The following is a 15,236-nucleotide window of genomic DNA, read 5'->3' as shown; positions in this document are numbered from 1 at the left end:
ATTTTTCAAAATTTCATTGTCAGTACCTCTGATGTTACTCATGGTATCTCCTGTATTAACCAGATCACTAATCTCTACTAAATCAGGAACATCATTGATATGGAACCCAGAAAAATTATCCACATTTCTGTTAGACTGTTATATATATATATATATATATACACACTCACTCACTTCTCTCAAAGATCATCCAGACGCAAAAAAATAGACACAGATTCTCACACATACCTAATGGAACTTGAATACAGGAATAGCTTGTCTATTGAGTGAAGGCTATTTTTATATATTTACAAGGTTGTGTATAAGACAGCAAAGTTCCATGTGCACACCTCTCCAGTTGTACTGAAACATACACAACTGCTTAGCTCACTCTCTAGAGACTCCGGGTCATACATATTATGGATCCTCGCCCCCCAAAATGTGCTTTGTTATGAAGAAGGCACAAAATAAATTATTCAAAAAACAAGAATAACCATTCTTCGCCTGCAGCTCCTAGAGCCTAATGAGTAGTAACAGGAGAGCTCTGCTAGCAAACAATAGACTACTTAGGTAGGCAGAACCTGAAAGCATATGTTTTCTCCATCCTCAGGTACAGTCCTATGTTACACTCTAAGAAAATAAGAGATGAAGGTCTGCATAGTAAATAAATGATTGCTAAAGGAAATGGATGATGTGTGGGTGGAAACCAGAATGCCACACACCGCAAACAACTAGTCCATATTGGACTAGACTTTTGTTGGCCAGGAAGATTCATTGGGATACACCAGATCAGAAAATGGGTGGTTTTAAAGGTTATTCATAAAAGTACCTTTTAAAGTTTTCAGAGATCTCATGCTTATTTAAAACCTACTGTTCTAGCACATCACTATGGGGGAACCACCAAAATATCAGCATTACGGTTAACATTCTCACTGAAATGTTCTTGAGGGAAAGGCTGCTGAGAAACTTAAAACGCAAAACGTGTGTTGGCTAGAACAATAAGCATTGTTATGTTAATTGTAGTGTGTCATCTTTCATCAGCAAAAAAAAAAGATTATGATTTACAATGCCGTAGATTGTAAGATGATTGTAATGTGGAGTTTGAAGTTGTAACTAAACTATTGAATTTTCAAATTTTCTTGCAAGTAACTTCTATGTATCTTAAAGTTAGCATAAGCAATTGATATAGAATAGAAGAAACAATTTGTTCTTTGCTTTCCACCTCCCATAGTGGGACAATAATACAGTTTAGGAATAGTTTAGCCACCCACCAGGCCCACTATGATTTAAGCAGTTCTTCATTAAATCGATACAATCTTAAAACACTGACCAGATTTCGCCAACAAAATGATAGCCTCTCATAACGTCATTAATTGTTTAAACTTGTATTTTCTACTGACTGCAACAACAGATGATGCTGCATCTCAGCCAACATATGGATACAAAAACCTAATTTATTTAAATGCATTCAGATTGCTGAAGGCTGAGACGCTGTACATTCAACCCTTTTTGAGCCCTCATTACCTGTAAACATGGTGCGTATTTTATCTAATACTTCTGCGTTGTCGAACCACATATCTGAGGCAATTACAAACATGGCATCCTCATTCTCCTCTTCCAGCTGTTTCAGTTTTACTGATGCTTTTACAGATGTTGCAGAAGGACCACCAAAAAAATTAATGTTTCCATAATATGCCCTATGACAATAAATGCAAGTTTTAATTTAATTGCGAGAGATCTTAACCACATGTGATATCCCATTTTGGGGTTCAGTCCAATTTTCACTCCACAGTATGTAGATAACATTGTTTTTAAACATGAATAATCTGTATGTCAATACTAGGGCGGCTAAAAGAAAGGGTTACTTACATGTGGTAATGAACTTTCTGATGGAAACTTCATCTACCTGCAAATTCCTCACCTGCAGAATAAACTCAGGTGGCAGACTGGATCTGGAAACTTCAAAGCTCAAAAGTTGCTGGCAGGGGGTGCAGACTTCGTATAGGTGGCATAAGTGACGTTGGGTGGAGTCACTGAAGAAACATGGTCCCAACCCTGGTGCAACAACACTAGTTTCAGTCCATTTTTTCCCAAGCCTTTGAGGTGCTAGGAGAGACTGGCATCGGCAATGAATAGTGCAATATCAAACTGGAGCTGAAACCTTATTAATCTTTCACTAAAACACATCCATCAAACGGGGAGGCGGGCAGGATCAGTGAGGAATCTGCAGGTAGATAGGAGTATCCACCAGAAAGAGCGTTACAGCAGGTAACTATTCATCAGATGGTTACTTCTACCTGGATTTTCCTCACCTGAGTAATAGATTTTGAAGCAGTACCCTTCTTTAGAAGAATGTTGATAGATGGTTAAATGAGGAAGTCTTGCAAAACAGATCTGGCGAAGTGGCCATTCCTACGCACTTCAGAATCCAGGCAATAGTTCTTAGCAGAAGTGTATTTGGATGCCTAGGTAGCTGTCTTGCAGATTTCTGCAATCAAACTCCATCTGGCAAGGTCAGGGGATAATTATTTGGGTGTGGTGGAATAAGCCCTGATTCCTTCTGGGTTTATTTTTCTTAGCCAGAGCTAACAAATCTTAATGCAGAGGATGATCCATCTGGAAAGCATCTATTTCTGGACAGCTGAGCCTTTTTTGAAGCCACAGTACCCGATGAAGAGCTGGTCATCCAATCTCTAGTGAGGTCCAAGCAGAAGCCGACCACCCACCAAGGATCCTATCTCTGAAGCTGCTTCTCCTCCTTTGTGGGGTGAGGTGGGGGAAAAGAAGGGTGGAATGATGATGGACTGGAGTGAAAGTGAGTCCACCACCTAAGGAAGGAAGGAAGAGAGCCATAGTTGGCAACACCTATTTGCCAGGGGAAATGACATGAACAGCACACAGAAGCTCAAGACCTGTAAAAAGCAAGTTACTTACCTGTACACAGTGGTTCTCTAGTATTGATATATTTAATAAATTCACGAGGTTGAATCTTCCTTTTCGTCATGGTGAGAGTCCCACGGTAACAGTAATAAAAATCAGTGCTAATACATAAGTACTAGGAATCAAATTGAAAACAACAGACATTGGTAGCCAGTTCACATTGTCTTAATTTAATGCATCCAAACTTCAACAGAGAAGAGACCCTGAAGCACTCATCCCCTGTAGAGCCATCATATCTCAGACTTCGAGCATAAGTGTAAAACAGGAGAAAATAAGATGTATTAAAAATGGTGAGCCTTAACGGGAAGGAGGGAGGGTTGCATGTGACTCTATAAAAGAAATCGAAACTGGAGAACCACAGTGTACAGGTAGCTTGTTTTATCTCCTGTATTATACCTTTCATAGATTCACATGCTTAAATCAGACTAGGAAGCAGTATTAAGACAACTATGAAGGCAGGTAAGGCACACCATCCCAACATGATAACAATTACTACATTAAGAGTAAACTTCAGTAGTAAAAGAATTTTATTCAGAGATGTGAACACATATTACACGACAAATTGGGTTGGAACACCTAAAGAAGGGGGATCCACAGAGGACATGAAAAGAGATGGAGCGTTTCATGCAACCAGGATACGTAGGCAAAACGAGCAACAAGCAGAAAACAATGCTGGTAGGGAGAGAAAATCGAAACAGAGTGCACACCTCCAGGAACACTGTAATACCCATAGAAAGGTTTGACAGAGGACATAAAAGGCGTGCCATATGCACAACGTGATGGAGAAATGAGGAGATCTGAATAGGTATGCCTCAACACCCACACGCATACGTATAGATGTATTGACATGGATGTGTTTGTGCAAATGTATCTATAGATATGTATAAAGCCTAGCTAGACATATGTAGATATAAATACAGGGACGTACACTTATGAAATACTTATATATATGTATACACAGATACATAATATATGGTAAATATAGAAAGAAAAGGGCTGAGCAAACAGCAACACAATAGCAAAATAGAAAAGGGTAGAGAAAAAAAATCACACACCTCAAGGAAGAAAAAAGCCGGCCAAGCAGGAAAACCAGTGCTAGCAGACTAAAAATCTAAGAGGCAGGTATAACAACCTGCTGATGGAAAACAACAGAAACCTTGCATTATATGAAACAAGATGAACACCAGGTAGAAAATCTCCACAGGAGAAGACGAAAGGTCAAAATAATGGCAATGAAAAGTCCAGAAGACAGACAGGGGTCTGCAAGGTCAAATGCAAGTGTCTACACCTGTTAGCTACAGCTCTAAGGAACAAAATAATATATGGTTAGAGAGGAATAAATGTCCAACAGAAGGAGGAGACATGACTACCTTCGTGCAGCTGCCACAGAAAAGAGTAAGCAAGTGCTAGGACTCGAATCCTACACATTAGATGCCAGAACATAGCGGTCAAACGTTGACCAAGAAAACATAAGGGGAAAGAATCCCAAAGAGGGAGAAACCCCAAAGTGTTAGTGTTAGAAATGGGGTCTCTAGTTGGAACTCAGTTTACACGCTTTCCAAGTAGGGACCCTCATTCTAGTCAGGGTAAGCGAGTCACACACCAAGATAACCGCTGCCCACCCCCTTGGTAGCTTGGCACGAGCAGTCCGGCTTATCTCAAGGCAATATGTTAAGTATTTGTATGCGTGCACACACAGTAATACAGTGAAACCAACACAAAAGTATTCCACACTAGTTTAGAAAAACAGCCAATATTTTTCTAAATAAAACAAGACCCAAATGACAAAAATCCAACATACACAAGCAAAGCTATGAATTTTTAAAGATTAAATCCCAATAAAGTGCTTAGAAACACAATAGCTCTAACTGGGGCTATTATGTCGTAGTTGATGGAGTTGTTCCCAACAGTCGGATGCCATTCGCGAGAGAGTGCAGCGCCGGTCACAGAGTCACACGGACTCCAGGTACAGTACCTTATAAATGAGGAAAACAAAGATGTTGCATGGAGTCAGGGAGGTGAGGCGTCGCCGGAGCCGGTGTGGTGTCAGTTCCTTACTGCTACCGGGGAGGTGAGGCATCGGTTCCTTACTGCGAGGCAGGGGAGATGAAGCGTCTGTTCCTTACGGTTTCAGGAAAGGTGATGTGGTGTTGGTGGAGCGGTGTTGGTTCCTTACGATCCGGCCGGGTTGATGAATACGGCAAGTCAAGATGTGATGGGGCGACCTCTTGGGGTCACGGTCGCACCGCAGGCGCCACGGCAGTAGGGTGTCACGAACATCGGTGACATGGCACTCAGGACTCACAATGTTGTGGGACTTCAGAGGCGCTGCGGCTGCTTCGGACCAGTGGCATCAGTCACGGTCATTGCACTTGAGCAGGGACCATGGCTTTGGATGTAGGTAGAGCTGAACAGTGGCGCCCGTTCTGGAGTCGTCCGGAGTAGATGTGTCTGGATCTTCTTGTTTTCAGCAGAACTGTCTTTCAAGGGCCCGGGAACTGGATTTGGCACCACTTGGCAAGTCAGGACTCTCAGCAAGAAAGCCCAGGTGCTGGCAGATGAAGTCTTTGATGTCCCTGAGACATCTAACAGGAGACAAGCTCAGTTCACGCCCTTGGAGAACCTTGGAAAGCAGGATGTAGAAAGCAAAGTCCAGTCCTCTCTCTCCCCGGGCAGAAGTAGCAGCAGCAGGCAAGCACAGCAAAGCAACAGGCAGAGTGTCAGGTCCTCCTCAGGCATCCAGCTCTTCTCCCTTGCAGAATGCCCTCAGTCCAGAAGTGTTCTGAAGTTGTGGGGTCAACAGTCCAATATTTATACTGATTTCTGCCTTTGAAGCAGGCAAACTTCAAAGGAAAGTCTTTGAAGTGCACACAGCCCTGCCTCTCCTTGTCTTGGCCCCAGACACACTACAGGTGGTTGGAGACTGTATTGTGTAGGGAAAGGCACAGTCCTATTCAGGTACAAGTGTCAGCTCCTCCCTCCACTCTAGCCCATGAAGATCCATCAGGATATGCACAGCACACCTTAGCTCCCTTTGCGATGACTGTCTAGAGTGAATTCACAAACAGTCCACATGTCAGTCTGACCCAGATGTGTATTCAGCAGCCAGGCAGAGGCACAGACGGGTTAAGCAGGAAAAATGCCCACTTTCTTAAAGTGGCATTTTTCAAACTTACAATCTAAAAAACAACTTTGCACAATTTTTTTTAAAAAAATTTGAGTTCAGAGACCTAAACTCCATATTTCTATCTGTTCCCAATGGGAAATTACAAATAAAATATATTTCAAGGCGATCCCCTATGGGAGAGATATGCCTTGCAATAGTGAACACTGAATTTGGCAGCAATTCACTATCAGGACATGTAAAACTCACTAGTCCATGTCCTACCTTTTCAATACACTCCACCCTGTCCAAGGGTCCTCCTTCGGCCTACCTTAAGGGTGACCTGCATGTAGTAACAGGGAATATTTGGACCTGACAGGTGGGTGCACTTGCCAGGTCGAACTGGCAGTTTAAAACTGCACACACAGACACTGCATTGGCAGGTACGAGATATGTTTACAGGGCTACTCATGTGGGCGGCACAATCATTGCTGCAGGCACACTAGTAACAGTGGTGGTTTACAGGCCCTGGGCACCTAGTGCACTTTACTAGGGACTTACTGTAGGAGGCTGGCCTGGTTTGTCGTGGGTACCAAATGTACTTACACCTTATAACAGGTCCAGGTATCCCTTATTAGTGAAATGTAGTCAGTTTCTAGAAGCCATACTGTCTAAGGGTGGCTGTAGCTGAGCAGCGAAGGCTGAATTAGGAGACATGCAAAGCTCTAGCAATACCACTGTAGTCACACAGTACTCACACACATGAAAGAAAATACTCAGTGTTACAAAAATAAAGGTACTTTATTTTGGTGACACAAATGTCAAAAATACCTTAGAGCCTATACTCCCTTAGAAGGTAAGTAATATACACAATACATACACTAGTATCCAAAACCAGGTAAGTAAACAGTTAGAAAACAGTGCAAATTTTGAAAACCACAATAGGCTGCAATGGGCCTAGGGGGAACATAAACCATATACTAAAATAAAATGGTGGAATGCGAAAGTCTGTTTCCCACCTATGCAAGTGTGCAGTGTAGAGGGGCGCTGGGTGTGTAAGAAAACACCAAAGGAAAGTAATAGACCCCTCCCCAGAGCCCAGTAAATCACAGTACGTTAAAGAAGTCTTGATAGAAGATTGTGCAAGAACCAGAAGAGACTGCAAGACACCAACAATGGATTCCTGGACCTGAAGACCTGTGGAAGAAAGGGACCAAGTCCAAGAATCACTGAAGAGTCCAGGGAGAACAGGACCTCTGCTAACCCGGATGAGGGTGCAAAAGGAGAACCACCGGTGAGAAGACAAAGTTAGTTATGCACCCAAGAAGACAGATGTGGGTTCCTGGTTGGTGCAGAAGATTTCTGCCAACAAGCCTTGGCACACGCAAAGCTTGCGGTTAGTGGAAAATGGCGCAGCCCGGGACCAGGAGGGACCTGGTGGCCTCTACCCAGGAAGGGGAGGTAGAGGGGTCTCTCAGCAACTCAGAGAGCCCTCAGAAGACCAGGCAGCGTGCAAAGGAGTCCCACAGCATTTGGACAAAGAAAGTACAAGTGGAGGCCCACACAGCGCGACACTAAGATATCCCACGCCACCGGAGAACCATTTAGGAAGCTGTGCGTCGCAGGACGGAGTGTGGTGGGCCTAAGCTGCGCTGTACACAAAGAACTTCTTGAAAGGTCGCACACAAGCCTTGGCAACTGCAAGTCACGCGGTGCACGGGGGTACTGTCTTGCGTGGGGAAGCAAGCTCTTACCTCCACCAAAGTTGGACAGCTGGACCTTGGGACTGTCGGGGTCACTTTAGTCCACCACCCGTGTTGCTGGATCCATGACTGTCGTCTGGAGAGGGGACCCACGCCACCGGTTGTCACTGCAGAGAGGTGCCTGCTGAAGTAGGGAAGTGGCTCCATCACTCCACAGGAGATTCCTTCAGTTCTTCTGGTGCAGGATGAAGACAGGCAGTCCTCGGAGGATGCACAACCTGGAAACTGTTGCAGTTGCTGGCAGGAGCTGAAGATACAATGTTGCAGAAGTCATCTTTGCTTATTTGTTGCAGTTTGTAGAGTGACCGGAGGGTTCAGCTGCGGTTCCGTCAGTAGAAGATGAAGTAAAGGATGCAGAGGATTCCTGCTGGAGTCTTGCAATCCGAATCTGAAGAAACACTCAGAGGAGGGACCCTAAATAGCCCTGAAAGGGGAATTGGTCACCTAACCAGGTAAGCACCTGTCAGGGGAGGGCTCTGACGTTACCTGCTGGCACTGGCAACTCAGATGCTTCAAGAGTGCCCCACTACCTTGGAATCCAAGATGGCAAAACCCAGGGACACTCTGGAGGAGCTCTAGGCACCACCCGTGGGGTGGTGAGAGACCGGGGAGTGGTCACTCCCCTTTCTTTTGTCCAGTTTCGTGCCAGAGCAGGGACTTGGGGCCCCTGAAGTGGTGTAGACTGGATTATGCAAGGAGGGTACCATCTGTGCCCTTCAAAGCATTTCCAGTGGCTCTGGGAGGCTACCCCTCCCTTGCCTGTAACACCTTTTTCCAAAGGAAGAGGGTGTAACACCTCTCTCCCGAAGGAAATCCTTTGTTCTGCCTTCCTGGGCTTGAGCTGCTTGAGCAACAGGAGGGCAGAAACCTGTCTGTGAGGTGGCTGCAGCTGGGGCTGCCTGGAAAACCACAGAAGGCTGGTATGACAGTTCTGGAGGCCACTGTGGAGCCTCCAGAGTGCATGGGATTGTACAACCAGTACTAGAATTAGTATTGGGGTACAATTCCCAGTTGCTAGACACCTTACATGGCCATATTCGGAGTTACCATTGTGAAGCTGGACATAGGTATTGACCCATGTCCAGTGCACAAGTAAAATGGCGTCCTGCACTCACGAGGTCTGGGAAAATGGTCGTGGACGACGTGGGGGCACCTCTGCAAGTGCAGGGATGCCCTCACACACAGGTACTTTGCTCCCAGCCTTCAGGGTTGGAAGGCCTGACATATAGGTGACTTATAAGTGACCTGGCGCAGTGTAAATGGCTGTGAAATGGTGCATGCACCATTTCACACAGGCTGCAATGGCAGTCCTATTGAAGCCTTTGCATGGGCTCCCTATGGGTGGCAAAAAGGAATGCTGCAGCCCATAGGGATCCCCTAGAACCCCAATGCCATGGGTACCTAGGTACCATATACTTGGGACTTATAAGGAGGCACCAGAATGCCAATTTGGAGTGAAATACTGGGGTACCAGTATGTAGTGACATATTTGAGAGGAGAGAGAGAATAAGCACTGGGGTCCTGGTTAGCAGGACTACAGTGACAGTCCAGTATACTGACAAAACAGCCAAACATATTGACAAACAGGCCATAAATTATAAGCACTGAGGTCCTGGCTAACAGGATCCAAGTGATACAGTCAAACACACTGACAAACAGGCCAAACACGGGGTTAACCATGCTAGAAAGAGGCTACTTTCTCACATTTACTAATAAATCAAATATGCCAATCATGGGAAAAAAAACAATCACCAATCCAATTTAGACAGACAGCACTGGTCAGCAGTGATAAAGTTCCCGACTCCTAGAGCCAGCAAAAATTAAGTTCAGCACAGTATCATAACAGGATAGACAGGCAGACAATTTGAGCAATAAGAGAACTGCATCCAGGATCGAACGGAAAGGGCAGAAGGAGCACGACGATGTCCATGAAGAAAGAAGAAGAAAAAGACTGTGGCATGTGGCCAGACAAAAAGCATGTGGGCCAGTGCACAAAAAGGATATAATAGTTCATGAGAAAAGCATAATAATGGATAGAAACCAGTGCACTATAAGGGTGACAGAATGTGCCCTCTGCATTTAGGAAAATAAATAAGATTGTACATAATAAGACAGAAAGAGGGACAATTTGAATCGAAGACGTACCAAACACTCCGAGGGGATCTAAAACATGGATTTGAAAGCAGAAACACCAGTTCCCACTGCACCAAAAAACATAGGTTGTTCCCCCCCCCCCAAAAAGGGGGAGAACCGAATGCACTAAGAGTTCTTTAGTAACTCCCAAAAGAAGCACCTAACAAGTTCCCAGTAGGGAATACTTACACACAGAAGTATGGATAAAAGCCTTCACCAATAGCTCCGAAGAGCAGGGTACTGAAACTGACTCTCACACAATGAAGAACCCCATAGAGAGCACAACCTCTTAGGCGACACACCCATTAACAGAGACAATAGAAAAAAAAAATACCTTTAACTGGTATCAGACCAAAACAAGATCACAAATAAATAACGCAATCTGTCCACAACAGTAGAAAAGAAACTCAAAACCTGCAACACAGGAACTCCACTTTCAGTGCTAGGAAGTGTGTACCTAATATTAAGAAAAAGCAGCTGCAACAAGGAACACCACACTGGGTGTCATATTGGAACAAAAGAAGCACTCTACCCCAGAGGTGGAGAGAAACGCAACAGGGGAATAAAATCTGCCCCTGAACAATGGATGGAAACCAATACAGATTTAGACCCTGTACCACCAGGAGGCGTTAAGACTGAATACCACCATGAGCATCTTTAAACCGGTGTAAAGCTGAGTCGGCATGCGCACCAAAAAGTGAGGTGCCATTCAAAAGGCATGTCAAGTAAAGTTGCCATCCCATACTCGGGGAACCAAAACGTTCCGAGCCTCCTCAGGGAGAGAAGGCAAAATGTGCTCCACTGAGCCCCACAAGTCGTGGGAGAAGCAAGCAAGGACACAAAAGCTGTTGATGGAACGCAGGGCAGAGCTAGATGAAGCAAAAATACATCTACCAGAACATCAAGCAGCCTGGCTTCTTACTCTGGAGGGGCAGGAAGGACATCAGTAAGTCTGTGCAGCTAAAGCAGCTTGAACCACAAAGCTTTTAGTAGTCGCATGCCAACGGAGGCAAGATGGATCCTCGGGGGCTGGTCTGTGTCTAAGTGAAATAGAGCGTTCCACAGGAGGGCCAGATTCCGGCTGGGCCCAAACTCCCAAGAGGATATCGTAAAGAGTCTCACAATAAGGAAAGACAGGCTCTACAAAAGACTGGTCAGGATGTAGGACATCAAGTAAAGGGTCAGTTGACAATTGAAAAGTAGGAAGTGGTAAATTCAACAACTCCGAAACACATTTTAACATATCAGCTATATAGTCAACCCAGGAGGCGACAGGAGGCTGGAGGCCAGGGAGGAGTCCATGCCACTAGCGCTGCCCAATTCAAATAACCAATCTGATTGTGTATTTGGAATGGTGTTGAAAATGAGAGGTGGATAATCCAAACCATGCCCCTCCAATTGGGAACTGGAGGATGGGTTCCAGAAGACCTAGGTCAAGAATCGGAGCTAGCCAACTCCATCAGCGCCCCTCCTGGCATCGAGATCAATGTCGAACAACGTTGTGAGGGTAAGACCTTGATGTCAGAAGGTGCGTCTGTTGATTTCGGTGAGACTACCACCAGAGCATCGATCGAAGTCGACGGTACCACCACCAATGGAGTCGGCAAAGCAGAACTCAACATGACAATGGAGCTGGCAGAGAAGAGCCAGATGCAGAGGGCGGAAGCTGTGGAAGGCCGAGCACGGTGCCGAAACGACTCATGAGATGGGGTCATGGGGCCCAATGGGCACTAAGGGCGAACCTGCCGGCAAAGATCCTATCAGTGCACCATCCACCTCCTTGGGGCCCGAAGACACTCCAGGGGAAGGAGTAAGCCGAAAAATGGCATGCAGGTGTGAGTAATAGTCCAACATCTGGGCCAGAGTCACCCCGGTGCCAGGTAAAACAAGAAGGTGCGGTGCAGACTCCTGTGTGGACTCTTCCTCATAAGAAGAGAAGAGCTGCGTGTAGATGGTGAAGTCAGAGGAGGGCATCACTTCAACCGCGGATGACGCTTACCTTGAGGCATCGATTGAGCCACATGCCAATAGCTCCTGGAGAGATCACAGGACTTGGATGGAGAAGGACTCCGATGCCTACGGAACTGGTTTGAAAGGAGCTCTCATTAACTGAGCTAGGACTGTCTTTAGCAGCCATATCACAAAGGAGGAGGCTTTACCTGAGGGTAGACTCATGCGGGCCCTTCATAAACTCCTTAACCAGCCAGTTGGACCATAATGAATGTTCGACTGTACTCCTCCTGAAGCTGGAGATAGCTGCCATATGGACTTTTACAGATGAGTGAGTCAGTCCTGTTTTTGCTACCTGTTTTTGTTAGCTACAGCAGATAAGGGGGAATATGCTCTGAATAAGATAAGATTTAGAGACTGAGAACTACACCAGAAGCAAAACCTCTTCCATTTTGCAGAGTAACATTTATTTGTGGATTCAGTACGAGCGTGCTGGAGAACTGATTCAGGGGGTCATTATGAACCCCGGCGGTTCAGACTGCCATGCCGGCGGCAGGGGCAAAGACTGCCATATTATGGACACAGGAATGGCCGCCTATGGTGGCCCTCCTCCACTGCCAGACTGCTGCCGATAGTACTCCCACCAGTGAAAGGATGGCAGAAGGGGTGATCCGGGGCCCCTCCGGGGGCCCCTGCACTGCCCATGCACTTGGCATGGGCAGTACAAGGGCCCCCGTGCAGTGCCTCATCGCGCAGGCCGCTGCCCAATTTACAGGCAGTAATCTGCGCGACAGGTGCTGCTGCACGTGGCGCACACCAACATTGGCCCAGCAGGGAAAACATTATACGGACAGTGGGGGGGGGGGGGAGGATTTGGTAGTGTGAGGGGGGGGGGGGATTTTTGGAGTGTGAGGGGGGGGAATAGTCGCACTGGAGGTCTTCTATTGACCGCCAGCATGGATCTCAATGTATCTGTGGATGAACAATCTGCCCCCTTGATCATCGATGGAAGATCCTCAGATAGTTAGAATTGAATGTATGTGCACTCTGATAGGCTAAGAAGCTCAGTGAACCAGGATTGTCTTGGTCAAGATGGGGCTATAAGTATGAGACAGCAAGGTTCCTGCTTCATTTTGTGATGACCTTGGTAATGAGTCAGAATAGAGGGAAAGCATACTCACACGTCCATGCCAGGTGGAATGCATTTCCCCGAGAACCCGGTTGAGTGTATCTGTTGGCATACAACTTGCATATCTTTCTGTGAGGAGTAGAAAAGAGATCCAGGTCTGGAGATCCCCCAACTGAAAAACCTGCATGAATTGCCACTGATTGAGTTCCCACTCAAGGCACTGTTTGTCTGTCCTGCTTAAGGTGTCCGCTCATTCGTTCCCTACTCCCTGGGACATGTTGTTAGCAAGTAACCATTCCCAGATCTGCTGAGCTTCAGCTGACAAAATCTGCGATCAAATGCCTCCTTGTTTGGTGAGATAAAACATGGTTGTGGTGTTGCCTGTTCTCACCAAGACTGAAGAGTTGCAGGGCTTGGGAAAGAGGGCCTCAAGGCCTATGAAAACGACTTCAAATTCCAGAAGATTTATGTGTGACAAAGCCTCCTGAGCAGTCCATTTTCCATGGATCTCCAAGTCCTGCAGATGAGCTTGCCAGCCTTCTAGGGAGGTGTCTGTTGTCATCATTATAAAGAGCTGTATGAGAATGAGTGAGAGACCCTACGAGATGTTGGCTGTGTTGATCCACCAAGACATCACCAACTTCATCTCCGAGGTAATTGAAATTGTATCCTCAAAGGTGCCCTGGCACTGGACCCATCACTCGTCTATTTGCCCTTGCAACAGTTCCAACAAAAAACACTGGGAATCAACGGGATACAGGATGACATCATACCCAATATTGACTTATACTTCTGAAAGGAAGTGAACCTCCTTGCCGAGCAGGGTTGCTGTTATTGGCTTGAGGTGATGAATCCTTGCTGCAGTGGGGAGGCCTTGGCAACGTTCGTATCCAGAATTGCCCCTAGAAAGAAAGCTGACCTGGATGGGATTAGGGCCGATTTTTCTTTGTTCAGCTTGAGGCCTTTGAATATCTGCAGACAGGCACAAGTCGATATTCTCAGCTAGTGAGAAGTGGATGCTTTTGTGAGCCAGTCATCCAGGTACGGAAAAACCTGGTGCCCTGATCTCCTCAGAAAAGTTGTTACCTGAGCCATGCATTTTGTGAAGACCCTGGGAGCCTATTATAGCACAAAAGAAGGCACTTTGAATTGGTAATGGCAACCTACCATCTCGAACAGCAGTCACTTTCAGTGTTTGACGTGGATGGAAATATGGAAATACGCATCTACCGGGTCAAGGGATCTCATTAATCCCCTGCCTCCTAGTTGCAGAATCTCCTGTAAGGACAACATCCTGAAAGACCATTTCTTGATGAATTTGTTTAAGGGCCTCAAGTCCATTACTTGCCTCCACTTTCCTGACTTCTTTTTGATTAGGAAGAAGTTGGAGTAGAACCCAGTTTTGTGCTGACCTAACAGAGCTTCCTCTATCGCATCCCTGGAGAGAAGTAAACGCATTTCCTGCTTCAGCAGAGAGAGATAGCGGTGTGATGTTCTGCCCAGAAGAAATTCCACGGAGTGACCATGCTGGATCACGTCTAATACCCATCTGTTGGAAGAGATGTTCTTCCATCGATTGTAAAATCTGGAGAGGGGATTTCCAAATTGTTGAGGTGACTGGTGCCTGGGACATATCATTGTCTTCTACAACCGCCCTGTGACTTTCCTCCAGCCAGAGGACGTCCACGCACTGGCTGTCTACAGTAGGAGGAAGCTGCGGTTGTCTTGTATTGTTGTTGGAAAGGATATGCTGATGGAAAACCCTGCTGGGAGTAAAGGCTGGTACCTAGTTTGCTGATAAGGTACTCTACGTGCAAATTGCCCTCTGCCTCCTCGAAAGGGAAGCTTTTGAAGTGTGCCGAGGAAACAAGCAGTTTCGGTGTCCAATTTTGAAGACTGCAAAGAATTGCCCACATTCTTTCCAATAAGATTTTCCCCATGTAAAGGCATGTCAAGGATTTTTGCCTGCAGTTCTGGGCAAAATGATGGTCTTTTAACCAACCCCGCTGAGGTAAGACGGCCGCTCCTGCCATCTGCTGAAAGGCATTGTCAATGGCTGCATCGATAATCTCTAAAAAGGCCTTTTCTCCTTCCAGGAGTATTTCCCTTTCCTCTTGTCATCTGGGAGATATTCCGGAAACGCTGACATGTCAGACCACATCTGACGGTCGTATTTCCCCCGGATAGCCAGCACATTTGAAGCCCTAATCAATGTTGTTGCCAGGGCCTAGAATCTCTC

General features: G+C 46.0%; 1 protein-coding gene across 1 annotated transcript in view; it reads right to left on the bottom strand.

Annotated features, from left to right (window-relative positions):
* POLE2 (DNA polymerase epsilon 2, accessory subunit) overlaps positions 1 to 15,236 on the bottom strand; it is a 314,242-nt gene that overhangs the window by 141,973 nt on the left and 157,033 nt on the right. The window contains exon 11 of the mRNA XM_069208700.1: positions 1,504 to 1,676. Within this exon, the coding sequence (XP_069064801.1) occupies positions 1,504 to 1,676 (173 nt within the window). The remainder of the gene's footprint in view (positions 1 to 1,503; positions 1,677 to 15,236) is intronic.

This window comes from Pleurodeles waltl, chromosome 9 (assembly GCF_031143425.1).
Source record: "Pleurodeles waltl isolate 20211129_DDA chromosome 9, aPleWal1.hap1.20221129, whole genome shotgun sequence".
Lineage (NCBI taxonomy): Eukaryota > Metazoa > Chordata > Amphibia > Caudata > Salamandridae > Pleurodeles > Pleurodeles waltl.
Note: the sequence above shows the minus strand (reverse complement) of the source record. Positions and strands in the feature narration are given on the sequence as shown.